This window comes from Molothrus ater, chromosome 14 (assembly GCF_012460135.2).
Source record: "Molothrus ater isolate BHLD 08-10-18 breed brown headed cowbird chromosome 14, BPBGC_Mater_1.1, whole genome shotgun sequence".
Classification (NCBI taxonomy): Eukaryota; Metazoa; Chordata; class Aves; order Passeriformes; family Icteridae; genus Molothrus; species Molothrus ater.
The window spans coordinates 15,063,217-15,076,350 of NC_050491.2; the positions used below are offsets into that span (position 1 = coordinate 15,063,217).

The 13,134-nt window shown below is 43.6% G+C and overlaps 1 protein-coding gene across 1 annotated transcript in view; it reads left to right on the forward strand.

Annotated features, from left to right (window-relative positions):
- Positions 1-5,095: 5,095 nt before the first annotated feature.
- LOC118698672 (sodium/hydrogen exchanger 2-like) overlaps positions 5,096-13,134 on the forward strand; it is a 34,367-nt gene continuing 26,328 nt past the window's right edge. Inside the window, 5 exon segments of the mRNA XM_054516375.1 lie at positions 5,096-5,180; positions 5,183-5,335; positions 6,734-7,197; positions 7,932-8,182; positions 11,335-11,552. Coding sequence (XP_054372350.1) covers positions 5,096-5,180; positions 5,183-5,335; positions 6,734-7,197; positions 7,932-8,182; positions 11,335-11,552 — 1,171 coding nt within the window.

Below are 13,134 nucleotides of genomic sequence, written 5' to 3' on the forward strand. Positions count from 1 at the left end.
CTCCTTAGTTACATTTCCCCAGTTAATCCTGCAGTCAGGGCGTTCCCCAGCCTGCCTCAGTTGTGGGAATTAAGCCCCTCTAGAAGGTGACTTCATCAGCCTGGAGGATAATTAGGATTTTTACACATTACCAATTTTTCTGAGATTTATTAAATAGTCAAATGGTGATATCTAGTGGTGGTTTCCTTTAGTACCTTCCAGGTCAGGATTTCCAGGGCTTTACAACCATTTTGCAATGAAATCTCAAAGTCTGTCTTTCTCTGGAGGGAGGATTGTTTCCAATAAAAAGGATGCCCGGGTGTGCAGAACAACACCTTCCATCAATTAATGTTCTATTCCAGGAAAAATCAAGAAGGACTTAAAACCTGCAAGGGCCAAACCCTTCACTTTGTGACTAAAAATTCTGACTGGCAGTCAGAAAAATCTCAAACACCAAATATTTGTATTTTTCATTAATCTCTCTTTTAATCAGGAAAAAGCTGTTAAACAAATGAAGCTAAATCTGAGTGACTTATTTTTTTCACCTGAAATGTAAAATATTAAACTCCTTTTAGTGGGTTGAAATCTGCTTTTTAGCTGAGTGTTCTTTCTTGCTCTCCACTAGTTTATACATGGCATGGCAAAACTGATTTTTTTTCTCTCTGTTTTGTTCCTGTTTTAAATACAGATTTCAAAAAATCCAAATATTTGATTGTAATTACCCTAATTTTCTTTTTCTTTACCAGAATATCCTCATCACTTAATCCTTGCCTGCTTTTCCTTTGAGTTCATTTATTTGTGATAATCCCATAAATCTGTTGGGAATATAAATCACTTGTGAGGGTCAGTGGTGGTTTGGTAAATGAGTGCCCAGGTGCTAATGAACCTTCCACTCCCACATCCACCATCATGGGGGGAAATAAAAGGGTTTAGTGTGGAGCTGTGGCTCCTAGGAGGTTGAGGACTTTCCCTTTTCTATCCTGGTCCATGTAGGGGTTGTAGATATTCCCCTTCACTTGTGGGCTGTGCTCTTGGGAAGGCAAAAAATCTGGAGGAATATTTGATGTACTGGAGCAAAGTGGGAGGAGATTTGTGTGTGGAGCTGAGATGTTGAAAGTTGTTGGGAGTTCTGTGTGATCTGTGTTCATCAAGGCTTTGTTTTCCTCAGGATGTTTGTTTGGGGCTCTCTTTGGAGGAGAAAATCTGTTGCTGTTTTTTTGCAGCCTTTTAAACTGCAATGCCTTGGGGACAATGTGGCATCTCAGCACTTTTCCTGGGGCCTTTCTTTGGTGGTGCTTCTGAAAGAAAGGTGAGTGAGGAGCTGGAGCTGAAACCAGCTCCAGAAGAAGAGCTGGGACTTGCAGGGGTTTTCTGTGTCCCACCACTGCTGCTCCTCCTTGAGGGTAAGTGGGAACAGCATCTTTCCTAAAAGTGGCTCTGGTTGGGTAAAGCTGAAATATGGGCTCTGGGATCTGTGGAACTGGATGATTTTTAAGGTCCCTTCCAACCCAAACCAGTCTGCCATCCCACTGTTTTTTTATCCTTTTTCCCCATGCTGGTGCAGGAGGGGTTTTCCTGTCTCTCACTCCTGTGTTGGACACAGAGGCTTTGCTTTCCTGGGCTCTGGTTTGCTATTTAGGCATCCTTCATCCTCCTCAAAAAAGTTTCTAATTTTGTGCAATAATACAATTTCCTAATCTGCTGTGTTACTGTTTCTTGTTCTCATTCCCCATCTGCAGTGATTACACACTTCTGCTTTCCATTGCCAAATTTCTAAGACCCATGGACCATTTATTCCCTTTTGTTGTAGCTCAACCATACAAAGTTGATATTTCAATAATTAATTACTAATCTGAGAGGTAAAAAAGTTAACAAAGATGAGTGAGAGAACACCCAGACCTGCTGTCACTTATTTTTTTTACTTAAGCTGTGTTGGCTCTTTATTTCAAATGAGTGAGATTTATGAATGTAATGAAATAGGAAACAGACCTGCAAACGAATATCTTAAAAATCTTGCCTTGAAGTTTTAAAATTCCAAGAAATTTTGTTCCTCTTTCTTGGTAGTTGAATTATAAAAAACCCTTTCCTAGAATAGAAAGCAAAAACGTTCATGTTGCCCACGTTAAATTTATGCAAATCAGAGTGTGAAATGCTGTGTGTGGATATTGGTGCTGGTGTTTGCACAGCTCTGCTCCAGCTCAGCCATCAAACAGCAAGGACAGGTCACTGATCACAGGCAAATGGCTTGGGGACAGTTTTATTGAATATTTTTATGTAACAAAAACATCCTTGGAAATATTATGTATATTCCACTAAGAGAAACAAAAGGCTGCATCCAGCAGGTAAAAAACTTCAGGGAACGTTTGGATTTCTCCTGACAATGTGTGGGACCTGAGTGTGGTGTCCTGGGGGCAGCCAATAAATGGGACCTGATCTCCACCCTGAGGTGAAATCCATGAATGAAATACCCCAGATCTCATTAGTAAGGAGGCAGAATGTGCTCACACCTCTGCTGAGATGTATTCTTTTAACTTGCTCCTTATCAATATTCCAGCTGCTCGATGTGACTCTGTTTAAATCCTCCTTAAACCCAGATTTTTGAGTGGCATCACTGATGTTCTGTTGAACCTCAGCCTGCCTGGGCTCTGGGTGCCCACAAGGCTCCCCACTGTCTGCAGCCCCAGGTTACTTCTCCGTGTCCCCGTGGCTTGTGATGTGCTGGCAGGCCCCACGTGGTGGCTCGGGGGTTTCCAGGGTTTCCTCTTCCTGCTGCCCCCAATAGCTGTGGGTGGGATCCTTCCCAGAAGGGGAAGTGGGATGAGTGGCTTGGAGGTTTATAGGGTAAGCAGGGGGAAAAAAAAAAAAAAGTTCTAAAAAGGAGAAAAAAACAAACAAACAAAAAAGGTGGTAACACTAAAACATCTCCTGGGTGCTCCCAAATATCTGTCCCAGAGAGAGGAGCAGGAGCCTGAGTTTTGGTCACTGATATTGCATCCCACAATAACTCTGTACTTTTCTCATTCCACCAGGAGCAAGGTGCTCATCAGCACAATTGTGAGGATAAAAATCCAGCCTGGAGACTGAAGAATGTAGAGAAGAGCATCACATTTGGGAAAAAAATGAAAGCCTGTCCATAAAATTGGATCAAATGGTGCTCACATGAAAAAGTGGATCAATAATATCAATAGCCATTAGCAGAGGAACAGCACGAATTCTGTTATCATAGAACTTTAGAAAAACATTTTGTCTTTGGCTTTTGGCTTATTTGTAGCTAATATATAATGAACTTGGTGGTCTTATAGGCCTTTTCCAGCCTTAATGATTTTATAAGGTAGCTTTCTTTGAAAAATGAAGCATATTTTAAAATTATCCTCCCTGTTGACCTTCCTCAAATTCTGTCCCAGCTCTGCTGGTTTATTTTCTGGTTCATTATTAAATAATGTAGATTCTATACACAAAACCGGTTTCCAGGGTGCTGTTGAACTGCAAGGCTATTTCCCCCTCCAAGATGCAAACATTTTGATTTTGGCTTAAGGAAAGTGTAGGTGAGCATTAAGTTTTTGCTTTTTTTGCAAGAATAGCAAAAGACAAAATGGATCATTTGGGGATGGAGGGGAATGGGAGCTTGGCAGAACTCCTTTCCCATGCTGCCAAATGGAACAAGTCCTCAAACCCTTAACTTTAACACCCAATATTTCAACAGAAAGAGGAAAATATGATGGCTTGGGATGTGAGCCCAGGCTCAGAGCTGCTTCCATTGCTCTTCCTCTGGCTAAATAATTCCTTAATTACTTCTTAATTGCTGTCAAGAGCACTGTTCTCCCTTCTTCAGAGTAATGAGTGATTTCTTGTGAGATATTGGGAAGAAATTCCTCCCTGTGAGGGTGGTGTGGCCCTGGCACAGGTTTTCCAGAGAAGATGTGGCTGCCCTGGAAGTGCCAAGGGATGGAGCTTGGAGCATCCTGGGACAGTGGGAGGTGTCCCAAGGATGGGGGGGTTGGAATGAGATGAGCTTTAGGGTCCCTTCCAACCCAAACCATTGTCAGATTCTATAAAATCCAAGTGAACCCTGGTAAAGCAGGAGAAAGTCACTCCTTGAGGGTGTCACTGCATCCCTCCTGCCTTCCAGAATGTATCCTCCTCTTGCTTCACAAAGGGATGAGGAGCAGGGAGTGGTGCTGAGGGCCAGGATCTGTGCTCTGGGCCCCCACAGCTCAGAAGTGGGTCACCAGCCTGTCACTGGCATCCCTTTTGGTGTCACCTAGGGAGCGGCTGAAGGGAGCAAATAGGCCATCGATCCGTCTGGCAACAGCCCCGGATTTTAATTACCAGTGTTCTTTGGGCTAAATTTGTGCCTCTTGAAGCATCATCAGCTTAAATGAAGCTTCACAATGGAGGAATGTGACCCAATACATTTTTTCTCTGCTGTTTTGTTAAACACTGTTGCAACTACCTTTATTTTTCCAATGATTCTGAGCCACTCAGTTTTTGATGCTGTTTTCAAGAGAGATGAAGATAACTTTTCCTGTTAATCTCTTTTATAGGAAGCTTTAATCAATTGTAGAGCCTTATTTGTCCCACACAGGTGCCCTCTGTTCCTACAGCTCTGTGTTTAGCTCAACAAACTGAGTGATTTGCTTGTTTCACAAATGAAAACTGAATTCCAGTAATGTTTGTGTGGGCACTGCAGACATCCAGGGAAGCCCCCTGTGTGTAGGATCTGTTTTCAGATGGGGTTTTTTATGGGATGTGGGTCTATTCTAACAGCAGTGAAGGTTATTTTTTTCCCTCCAAGAGAGGTTTATGAGGAACTGGGAGCCAAAACACATCCAGAGCTGGGACTAAAATGTGAGTTGTGCCATTGGTCTGAGGGCACGCGAGGCATTTCCTCAATGAAGCATCCACAGAAGGAGACCCTATTTGGGCACGTGGCACCAAAAAGTGCCACTCTACAGTGGGATCTCCCAGCTGGAAGCTGATGGAGCAGGGAGGGAAACCAGCCTGAGGTGGAACATTTGCTCCTCCCTTTGCAGCCTCCCTCACGAGCTCTGGCACCTCCGGCAGCGCTTCCAACCACTCACCCACCACAGCAGGAGCAGCCGCGGCTTCCTGGGCCATGGAGAGCCGGGGATGCAGAGCTGCAGCTGTCCTGGCTGGCTCCTGGCTCTCCTGCATGCTCCGAGCCCCCCGGGTGGGAGCCCTGAGGACGCGGGGCTGGAGAACGTCAGCTGGGCTGCGGAGGAGGCGCCGGGCAACGACTCCTCGGAGCACGCCTTCTTCTCTCTGGATTATCAGCACGTCCAGGTGCCCTTCGAAATCACCCTCTGGATCATGCTGGCATCCTTGGCCAAAATAGGTGAGGCCTCCTGAGGGGATGAGGAGGGATGGGGAATCTCTGTGGAGGTGGCGTGGCCTTTCTCCATCTCGCTCTGGTTTGGAGCCTGAGGTAACGTCCCAAACCCTCAGAATTCACACACTGTGCGCCAGAGACGCTGCACAGGTGGAAAACAAGTTGCATTTTAGGGAAATGTGGTTTTCCATCTGGAGATGGTGATTTTCCATCTAGAAATTCACACCTGGGAGTGCTGTTGCTGTTAGGAGGAAAAATACCGGGTTTCCAGTAGGAGGAATTTGATTTCACTGCAGGACACACCAAGGTGTGTGTTCACCTTGATTTCCTTTCCAGCCATGCTCTGTGTAGGTGGTCCATCTTCATCTTAAAATGGAGATTCCTTATTCTTCTAGAAGTGCCCTGTGTCTGGCCAAGGAATAATTCCATCCGTGTCCAGGCTGTTACACAGCCTAAAATAAAATCTCTGTGCATTGATTTTCTGTGCAAGGTCATCTAAGAAAGATTTAAGTTATGCAAATTATCTGATCTTTTTATGTTTTCCTCTGAAAAAGTGGGCACGGGAAAGTGAAAATTATAGAAAAATATTTTTCTCCAGGCATTGTCTTAAATTCTGTTAAATTACTGCTAGAAAAGTTATCTTGCAGCATTTTTTTTCCTTGTATTTCTTTTCCTCAGAATGGAGAAGTTTCTAAGATCTGGGTCTGAGTAGAATTTTTCAGATGGAAAGAGTCTTTGTCTGACTAATTTCATGCTACATAATGAGACCCTAATTCTAGTCACATGCATGAAGGCATAATAATGATCAGAGATTTAAAAAATTGTTATTTTTGTTCTAATTAGGTTTGTTTCAATGACTTTTTCTTTTAATAACTCACCTTGTACTTGTGGTGGTTTTTCTAATGTTGGGCATTGCACAAGACACGCTTGATTGGACATTTTTTAGCTTTTTAGCTTTAAATGCTAATGGTTATATACTATTAAAAGTGGACCTGTTCATAGTTAGTGGCAAGGCTTTTTGTGATTTTTTTTTTAATGTATAGAAACTGTATTGTGTTTAAAATTAGAAATTGCTATTTCTGCTAGTGCTGAAGAAGGGCTGCTGACTAGATTACATAATTAATAATTCCAAATACTGTTTTATTTATGCAGATTATTACTTTTTGTTTATTACCTCAATATATATCTCTAACCTTATGCTATGATGAAATGAGGTCTGAACAGGCAGTAATTTGAAAAAGTTTGGTATTTTCGGTAACTTTTAGATTTTCTAACCAATTTCTGAACAACTACACCCTCACTGTGTGAATTTATTTTTTGCTACTCTGAGGTGTAACCTGCTGACAGTGGGAGTGTGGGGACCTTGGTGAGGTATCACCAGTTTTATCCTTCCCTGCCCTGCAGGGTTCCATCTCTACAACAAGCTGCCCTCCGTCGTTCCCGAGAGCTGTTTGCTGATCTTTGTGGGGCTCATCATGGGGGGAATCATCTATGGATTAAATGATAGATCACCACCAGTGATGGACAGCGACATCTTTTTCCTCTACCTCCTGCCCCCCATCGTGCTGGACGCCGGCTACTTCATGCCCAGCCGCCCCTTTTTCGAGAACATCGGCACCATCCTGCTCTACGCGGTGGTGGGGACCATCTGGAACGTGTTTGGGATCGGCTTTTCCCTGTATGGGATCTGCCAGGTGAAATCCTTCCGGCTGCAGGACGTGTCCCTGCTGCACAACCTCCTGTTTGGCAGCCTCATCGCCGCCGTGGACCCCGTGGCTGTGCTGGCTGTCTTTGAGGAGATCCATGTCAATGAGAAGCTGCACATCCTGGTTTTTGGGGAATCACTCCTCAATGATGCCGTGACCGTGGTAAGGACCAGCCTGAGCTGGGGTGTTTAACCTGCAGAGCATGGTGCTGAGTGATGGGATGGAAGAGCTGCAGAAAAGGAGGCTCAGGGAAGACTTTATTTCCCTCTACAGCTCCTTGAGATGAGGTCATAGCCAGGTGGGGGTTAATCTTTTCTCCCAGGGAACAAGTGGCAGGATGAGAGGAAATGGTCTCAAGTGTCACCAGGAGAGGCTTAGATTGGCTATCGGGGAAAATTTCATTGTGGAAAAGGCAGTTAAGCATTGGCAGAGGCTGCTCAGGGAAATGGTGGAGTTACAACACCTGCAAGTGTTTAAAAACCATGTGGATGTGGCACTTGGGGACATGGTTTAGTGGTGAACATGGCAGTGCTGGGTTCTTGGTTGGACTTGATGATTTTGGAGGGCTTTTTCAACCTCAGTGATTCTGTGATTTGTTGAGGGAAAAGTCATCAACAACCCCTTCTAGCAGAGGATCCTGGTCCAGTTCTCTGGCACTGAGGTCCTTGGCAGTATTCAGGTGAATTTAGAAGTTTTCAGGTTTCTCTTTGACTCTATGTCTGGGGACAGAAATATCTGTGAGGGCCACAGCAGTCCCCTGGTGGGAGCCAGAGCTCCTGGGCAGGAGGTGACTGCTGCACTGGCAGAAATCCCAGTATTTGTATTTGGTGTCATGACCATGTCTGGTGAACATCCAATTAACAGCTGTTTCCCTCTTTCCTTTCTCCCCCCACAAGGTGCTCTACAAACTCTTTCGCTCTTTCTGTGAGATGCCAACCATCAAAAGCATGGATGTTTTTGCTGGAATTGGAAAATTCTTCGTGGTTGGGCTGGGAGGAGTTTTAGTGGGGCTGAGTTTTGGGTTCACTGCTGCCTTCACCACGCGTTTCACCAAGGACATCCGTGTCATCGAGCCCCTCTTTGTGTTCCTGTACAGCTACCTGTCCTACCTCACTGCAGAGATGTTCCACCTCTCCGGCATCGTGGCGTAAGTGAGGCCCTGCAGCTCCTCTCTCCAGGAAAACTTCCTGCCTATATTCACTGAAAAATATCCAAAAACATTTTAAAGTTTGGAAATCTGTGTATAACGAAGAGCAGGGCCCTCTCCAAGTGTCACTCTGTTTCCCAAATTGCACAATGAGGGCTGATGGTAGATTTATGTAGGTTATTGAGGAATGTTTGAGCTCCATGGTTTTTGTTTGGAAAGGCTGGATGTTCCAACAGTGAGAGGTCTGGTAGGTTTGGCAGAGCCAGAAGAAGTTTCTTAGCTTATTTTGTTATTTTCCACATGACCCAGTCAAAACCAACATGGGAAGAGTTACAAGGAGAATTTAGTCAGCTCCTTGGAAAGGTTTGATCTTGGTCTGCAGCACTTCTGTTCTCACATCCCCTTCCCCATCTGCATGTCCTGCCTGGCAGCCCTTGGTGTGACAGCAGTGAGTGATGGGACAGGAACTGAAGCCTGAAATATTCCTGTTTTTTTGGGAGCAGAGGATTCTAATGGAAATCTCTGCTTTGGAGATTCTGAGTTGGCTCCAGAAGCTCAGACACAGCTCATGTCTGGCCTCAGGTGTCAGCCAACACCCCTGTCTGCAGTAACATTGGGAATCTGCTGGCCAATTTCAGTCAAAGCTGTCAGAGATCATTCAGTTAATTTAATTTTCTTTTACCTGGGTAGATCTTTTAATAAAATGAATAATTTTGGGCCAGATCGTTCAGATTTAATGGACTAATTAAGCTTTGTGCTTTCCTTGATGGACATCTCCGTGTCAGAGCAGATGCTGAGACAAAAATAGCCAGAAAGACCCCAATGCTCACCAGAATCTCACCTTGGAAAGCAGAGAGAGAGGAAAAATAGAGGGATCCAGCCCTGTGTTTTATTGAGTGTGGTTCTCCTGCCCAAACTGAGTCAGCTGGTGCTGAGGATCACAACCATTTAATATTCCCCCAAAGACACCAAAATGCACCTACCCTGCATCAGTGGCTGTAGTGTAAACAACTGTGCAGCTGACGAGAAAAAAGATAAAAAGAAAATAAAAAATGAAGTGGGCTCCCAGCTCAGCACAGAAGTATCTGGGAGATCTATTTTAAAACTAATGATGTTGCTTTGGATATAAACCATTCCTGTGTCTTGCAGATTTTGTTTCTTCGGCTGGTTAATAGGAGCAATATTTGAGTGTTACTGAAAACAATTCCAGCTCTGGGAATAGGTAGGAAAAGCCTATTTATAGGAGTGCAAGACAGAACAGTGAAATAAATATGCTGCATAATCATCATGGAGCAGAAAACATTCAATCCTAATGGTGTCTCCTTCTATCAATCACAATCTGCTGTACCCATTATGGAACCCATTTGCTGTTCTTTTGAATAATGCATTTTTTTCTAAAGCAAAACAATGGCAAAGGCAGCTGATTCCTGCACTGTGCCCTTCTAATTGCCAAATTATAAATGCCTGTCTTATAGATCTGGACTTCAAACAATTCATTCTGTTGTGGCCAGGGAATACTGTATTATGAGAAGCAGCTTTTGGCAGTTTTTTTCTTTGAAAAATAATTTGATTGCCAAAAAAATCAATTCTACATACTCAAAAAAAAAAAAAATCTGAATACAGCTCACTCTGTGAAACTGTTCTGCAAATGGGTTTTAGTTGGATTTTTTCCTTTCTTATTCTCTTTTCCCCTGCCCCTTGCCTTGGTGGCAATGTCCATCTTTAGCCAGGACAAGACAAGTTTCTTCTTTTTCTGTGACCGTGCTGTGATCCCATGTCCATTCTCCAATAAGCACTCCCCAAAACCACAGCTCTGGAAGTCACTTGCCCATAAGTACTTGGATTTCTTAGTTTTTAACTGGAACTATATTCCCTACTATTTATTGAGGCAGACACAGAAATGGAAGAATTTTTTTTTTCCTAGTCTGTGGTTGAGTCCCTGTTGCTCTTTCTGGCAAAGCAGGGCAGACCTAAAAAGGATAAATCAAACCAGACCTGTATTAGAATATTTTTATGTACTGGTACATTTTCTGAGGAGATGAAAGATGTGAACTCAAACATTTGGTGAAAAAGGGACTTGAGTCTTAGTCTCCTGCTGCTGGAAAACAGAGGATCCCATTCCTCAGCAAAAGCATTGTGACTTTCCCAATTCTGACCTTTCCTATTCTCTCCTTCTGCCACAGATCCTCTCCCTAAAACCCAGTTTTAAATTCAAACAGACCCAAATGTTTATGTCTTCAAAATAATGCAAAATGTTAGTGGAATTCTGGGGTTAAACAGGGTATTTTCAGTGCAAAGCAGTAATTGCCTGGCAGTTCTCTGAGCATCTTTTAGTTGATAGTTCTGGGTGAGCCACCACCTCTCTCAACACCTTTGTTTGGGTCACTTACCTGTCCTGGCCACACCCAGAGCCAGGGACAAGCCAAGGATCTTCTTCTCTGTTGGCTTTTCTGTGATCCAACATTGTGATGTTCCCTGTGGAGTTGGTTTTCAGTGCAATAAAAATATAGATGGCCTTACCAAGCAGCACTGGAAGTCAGATCTTGGAAATTAGAACCGTTTTTCTATTCCTGCTGCAATATTTAGAATAAAAATGTTTTGGTCCAGATTAAAATATAAAAAACGGAGCTTCAGCACTTTGAGCGCTCAATTGTTTTGACCTCCTAGGATTGCTGGCCTGAAAATACATTGATTTGAAAAGCTGATGGATTAGGCTAATGCCATGTTCCCTGGAACTTGAAGAACCAATTATCCATGAAAAATTGCCAGGCAATTGCAAGGTCAGAGTTCCCAAAGTTAAAGAACTGGAAATGGTGTGTGAGATGGGAAGAGTTGGGTGTTAGTTGGAAGTGTTGCTTTGTGCTCTGATGAAATGCAACAGGTGATGAATTGTTCATCTGTTAAAATCCAGATTTGGACAGTTTGGGCAACCTATGAAGTATTTTATTGTCCTAGTGGTCCTGATATTCTTGGCCTGATGCAGGAAGTGAATCAGCCCTCAGTGAAATGTCTGCAATAATGTCCAAGACTTGATGAAACTCCCTTTTTTCATAACTAATGTGTTGATTTTCTGTGTTAAAGTAGAAAACCATATTTTTCTTTTCATATTTCAAACACATTTATTTTCTGTTGTTTATTTTTCACTTCCTCAGCATCATTTCCTGTGCCATGGGTATGAAGCGTTACGTGGAGGCCAACATCTCCCTCAAATCCCACACCACAGTCAAGTACTTCATGAAGATGTGGAGCAGTGTGAGCGACACCCTCATCTTCATCTTCCTCGGAGTTTCCACCATTGGAGAAAACCACGAGTGGAACTGGCCCTACATTTGCTTCACGGTCATTTTCTGTCTTGTTTGGAGGGCACTCGGTAGGGGAAATCGTAGATCTTGGTTTTTCATGTGTGTTATTGTTTATGGGAGTGAGAATGAGATTCCATTGGATGAGAGGGTCCTCTGCCCCTCCGTCCTCCTTTCCTGCTCACTCTGCAGTGTGATTATTCCAGATGGGAATGCTCAGACTGGACTGGGACTTCCCAGCCAATGCTTCCTGCTCCTCCATCTCACTCAATTTCAAATCTTGCATTTTGCGGCAGTTCCCTGCTCTGTGCCCTCACTGGTGCTAGAAGCTCACTGGGTAGAAGCTCTCATGAGATCTATTTTATCCATGTCCCTTTTTTGCCATGATCTTCCTTCACCCTCCTTCATTGCCACGATCTCCTCTTCCATTTCAGTGTTTTTTAGTCCCTTGGTATTCTTCCAGCAGGAGGGAATTTGTAGGTACATACCTTGGGGTGAGAGATCCATGAAAATCCTCTGAATTTAGGGGTTTAATTCCTAACAAGCTGGTGTACAGCAGCATCCTTCACTGGGAAGCTGGAGGAGCATTCCAGTAGCTCTCATTCCAGATGAGATTTGGGACCTAAACTGTGAGGATGCTCCTGCTCCTACTCAAGAATTTCAGGTCAGGGTTGAGAGTGGCAGAATTGGGGAATTGCTGAGGTTGGCAGGGGCCTGTGGAGATCATCTGCTCCAACCCCCTGCTCGGGCAGGGTCAGACAGGCAAGAATGTTCCAGATGGCTTTTGGTCATCTCCATGGATGGAGGGTCTACAGCATCCCTGGAAAACCCATCAGGGTGTGTGACCAACTTCACAGCAATAAAGAGATCAGGGCTTGGTGATAACGAGGGGCAAGGCAGGAAAATACTCTCCTGATAACTCATCTCTGCAGTTTCTTTAGCCACAATTACAATGCAAACCCAACTCCTGGTTCTAGGATTCCCTGGGATCCCATTTTCATGCACTGAAAATGACCAGAAAAAATAGATGTGCTGTGTTTCCATTCTCCATGGTTGCATCTTGTGCTGGTTCCTTGCTGGGAGAGGCTGGACCTCCATTCCTCTTACAGTGTTGGGCACCTAATGAGTGCCTCAGTTATGGGTATTTTTATATCTTAACAATATTTGTGAAAATAACAGCACACATTTTTGGCAAAGAATTCAAGCGCTTAAAAATGTTCAACAGGATTTATGTTTACAAACCAGTAAGTCGAGCAGTGAACTCGAATTTGACAGACACTTCAAGAAATTGTTTAAATAGGTTAGGCCATGATTAGCATGGCAGAGCAGAATGGGGTTTATTAGCTGTTAGGACATGCCAAAGTTTGTTTTAATAACTGTGCACCATACTTGGAAATGTGCTCATTAGTCAGTTTTTTGTACATTCATGTGTTTTATTTCCATTAAGTGATTTCTCTTAAATTATTTGCTCAGATGAAAGGAGTTCTCAGTGAATTTGATTTTTTTATTTTTAGTTCAAAAATTCTTCATTGCAAGATATAAGAACACAGCAATGCTACAAAAGTACCCCAAAAATCCTCCCTTAAGCACAGCCCTTCTGAGAGCAGCTTAAATTATGCAGCACATTATTAGGGAAGGGCTCAGGCTGCAGCC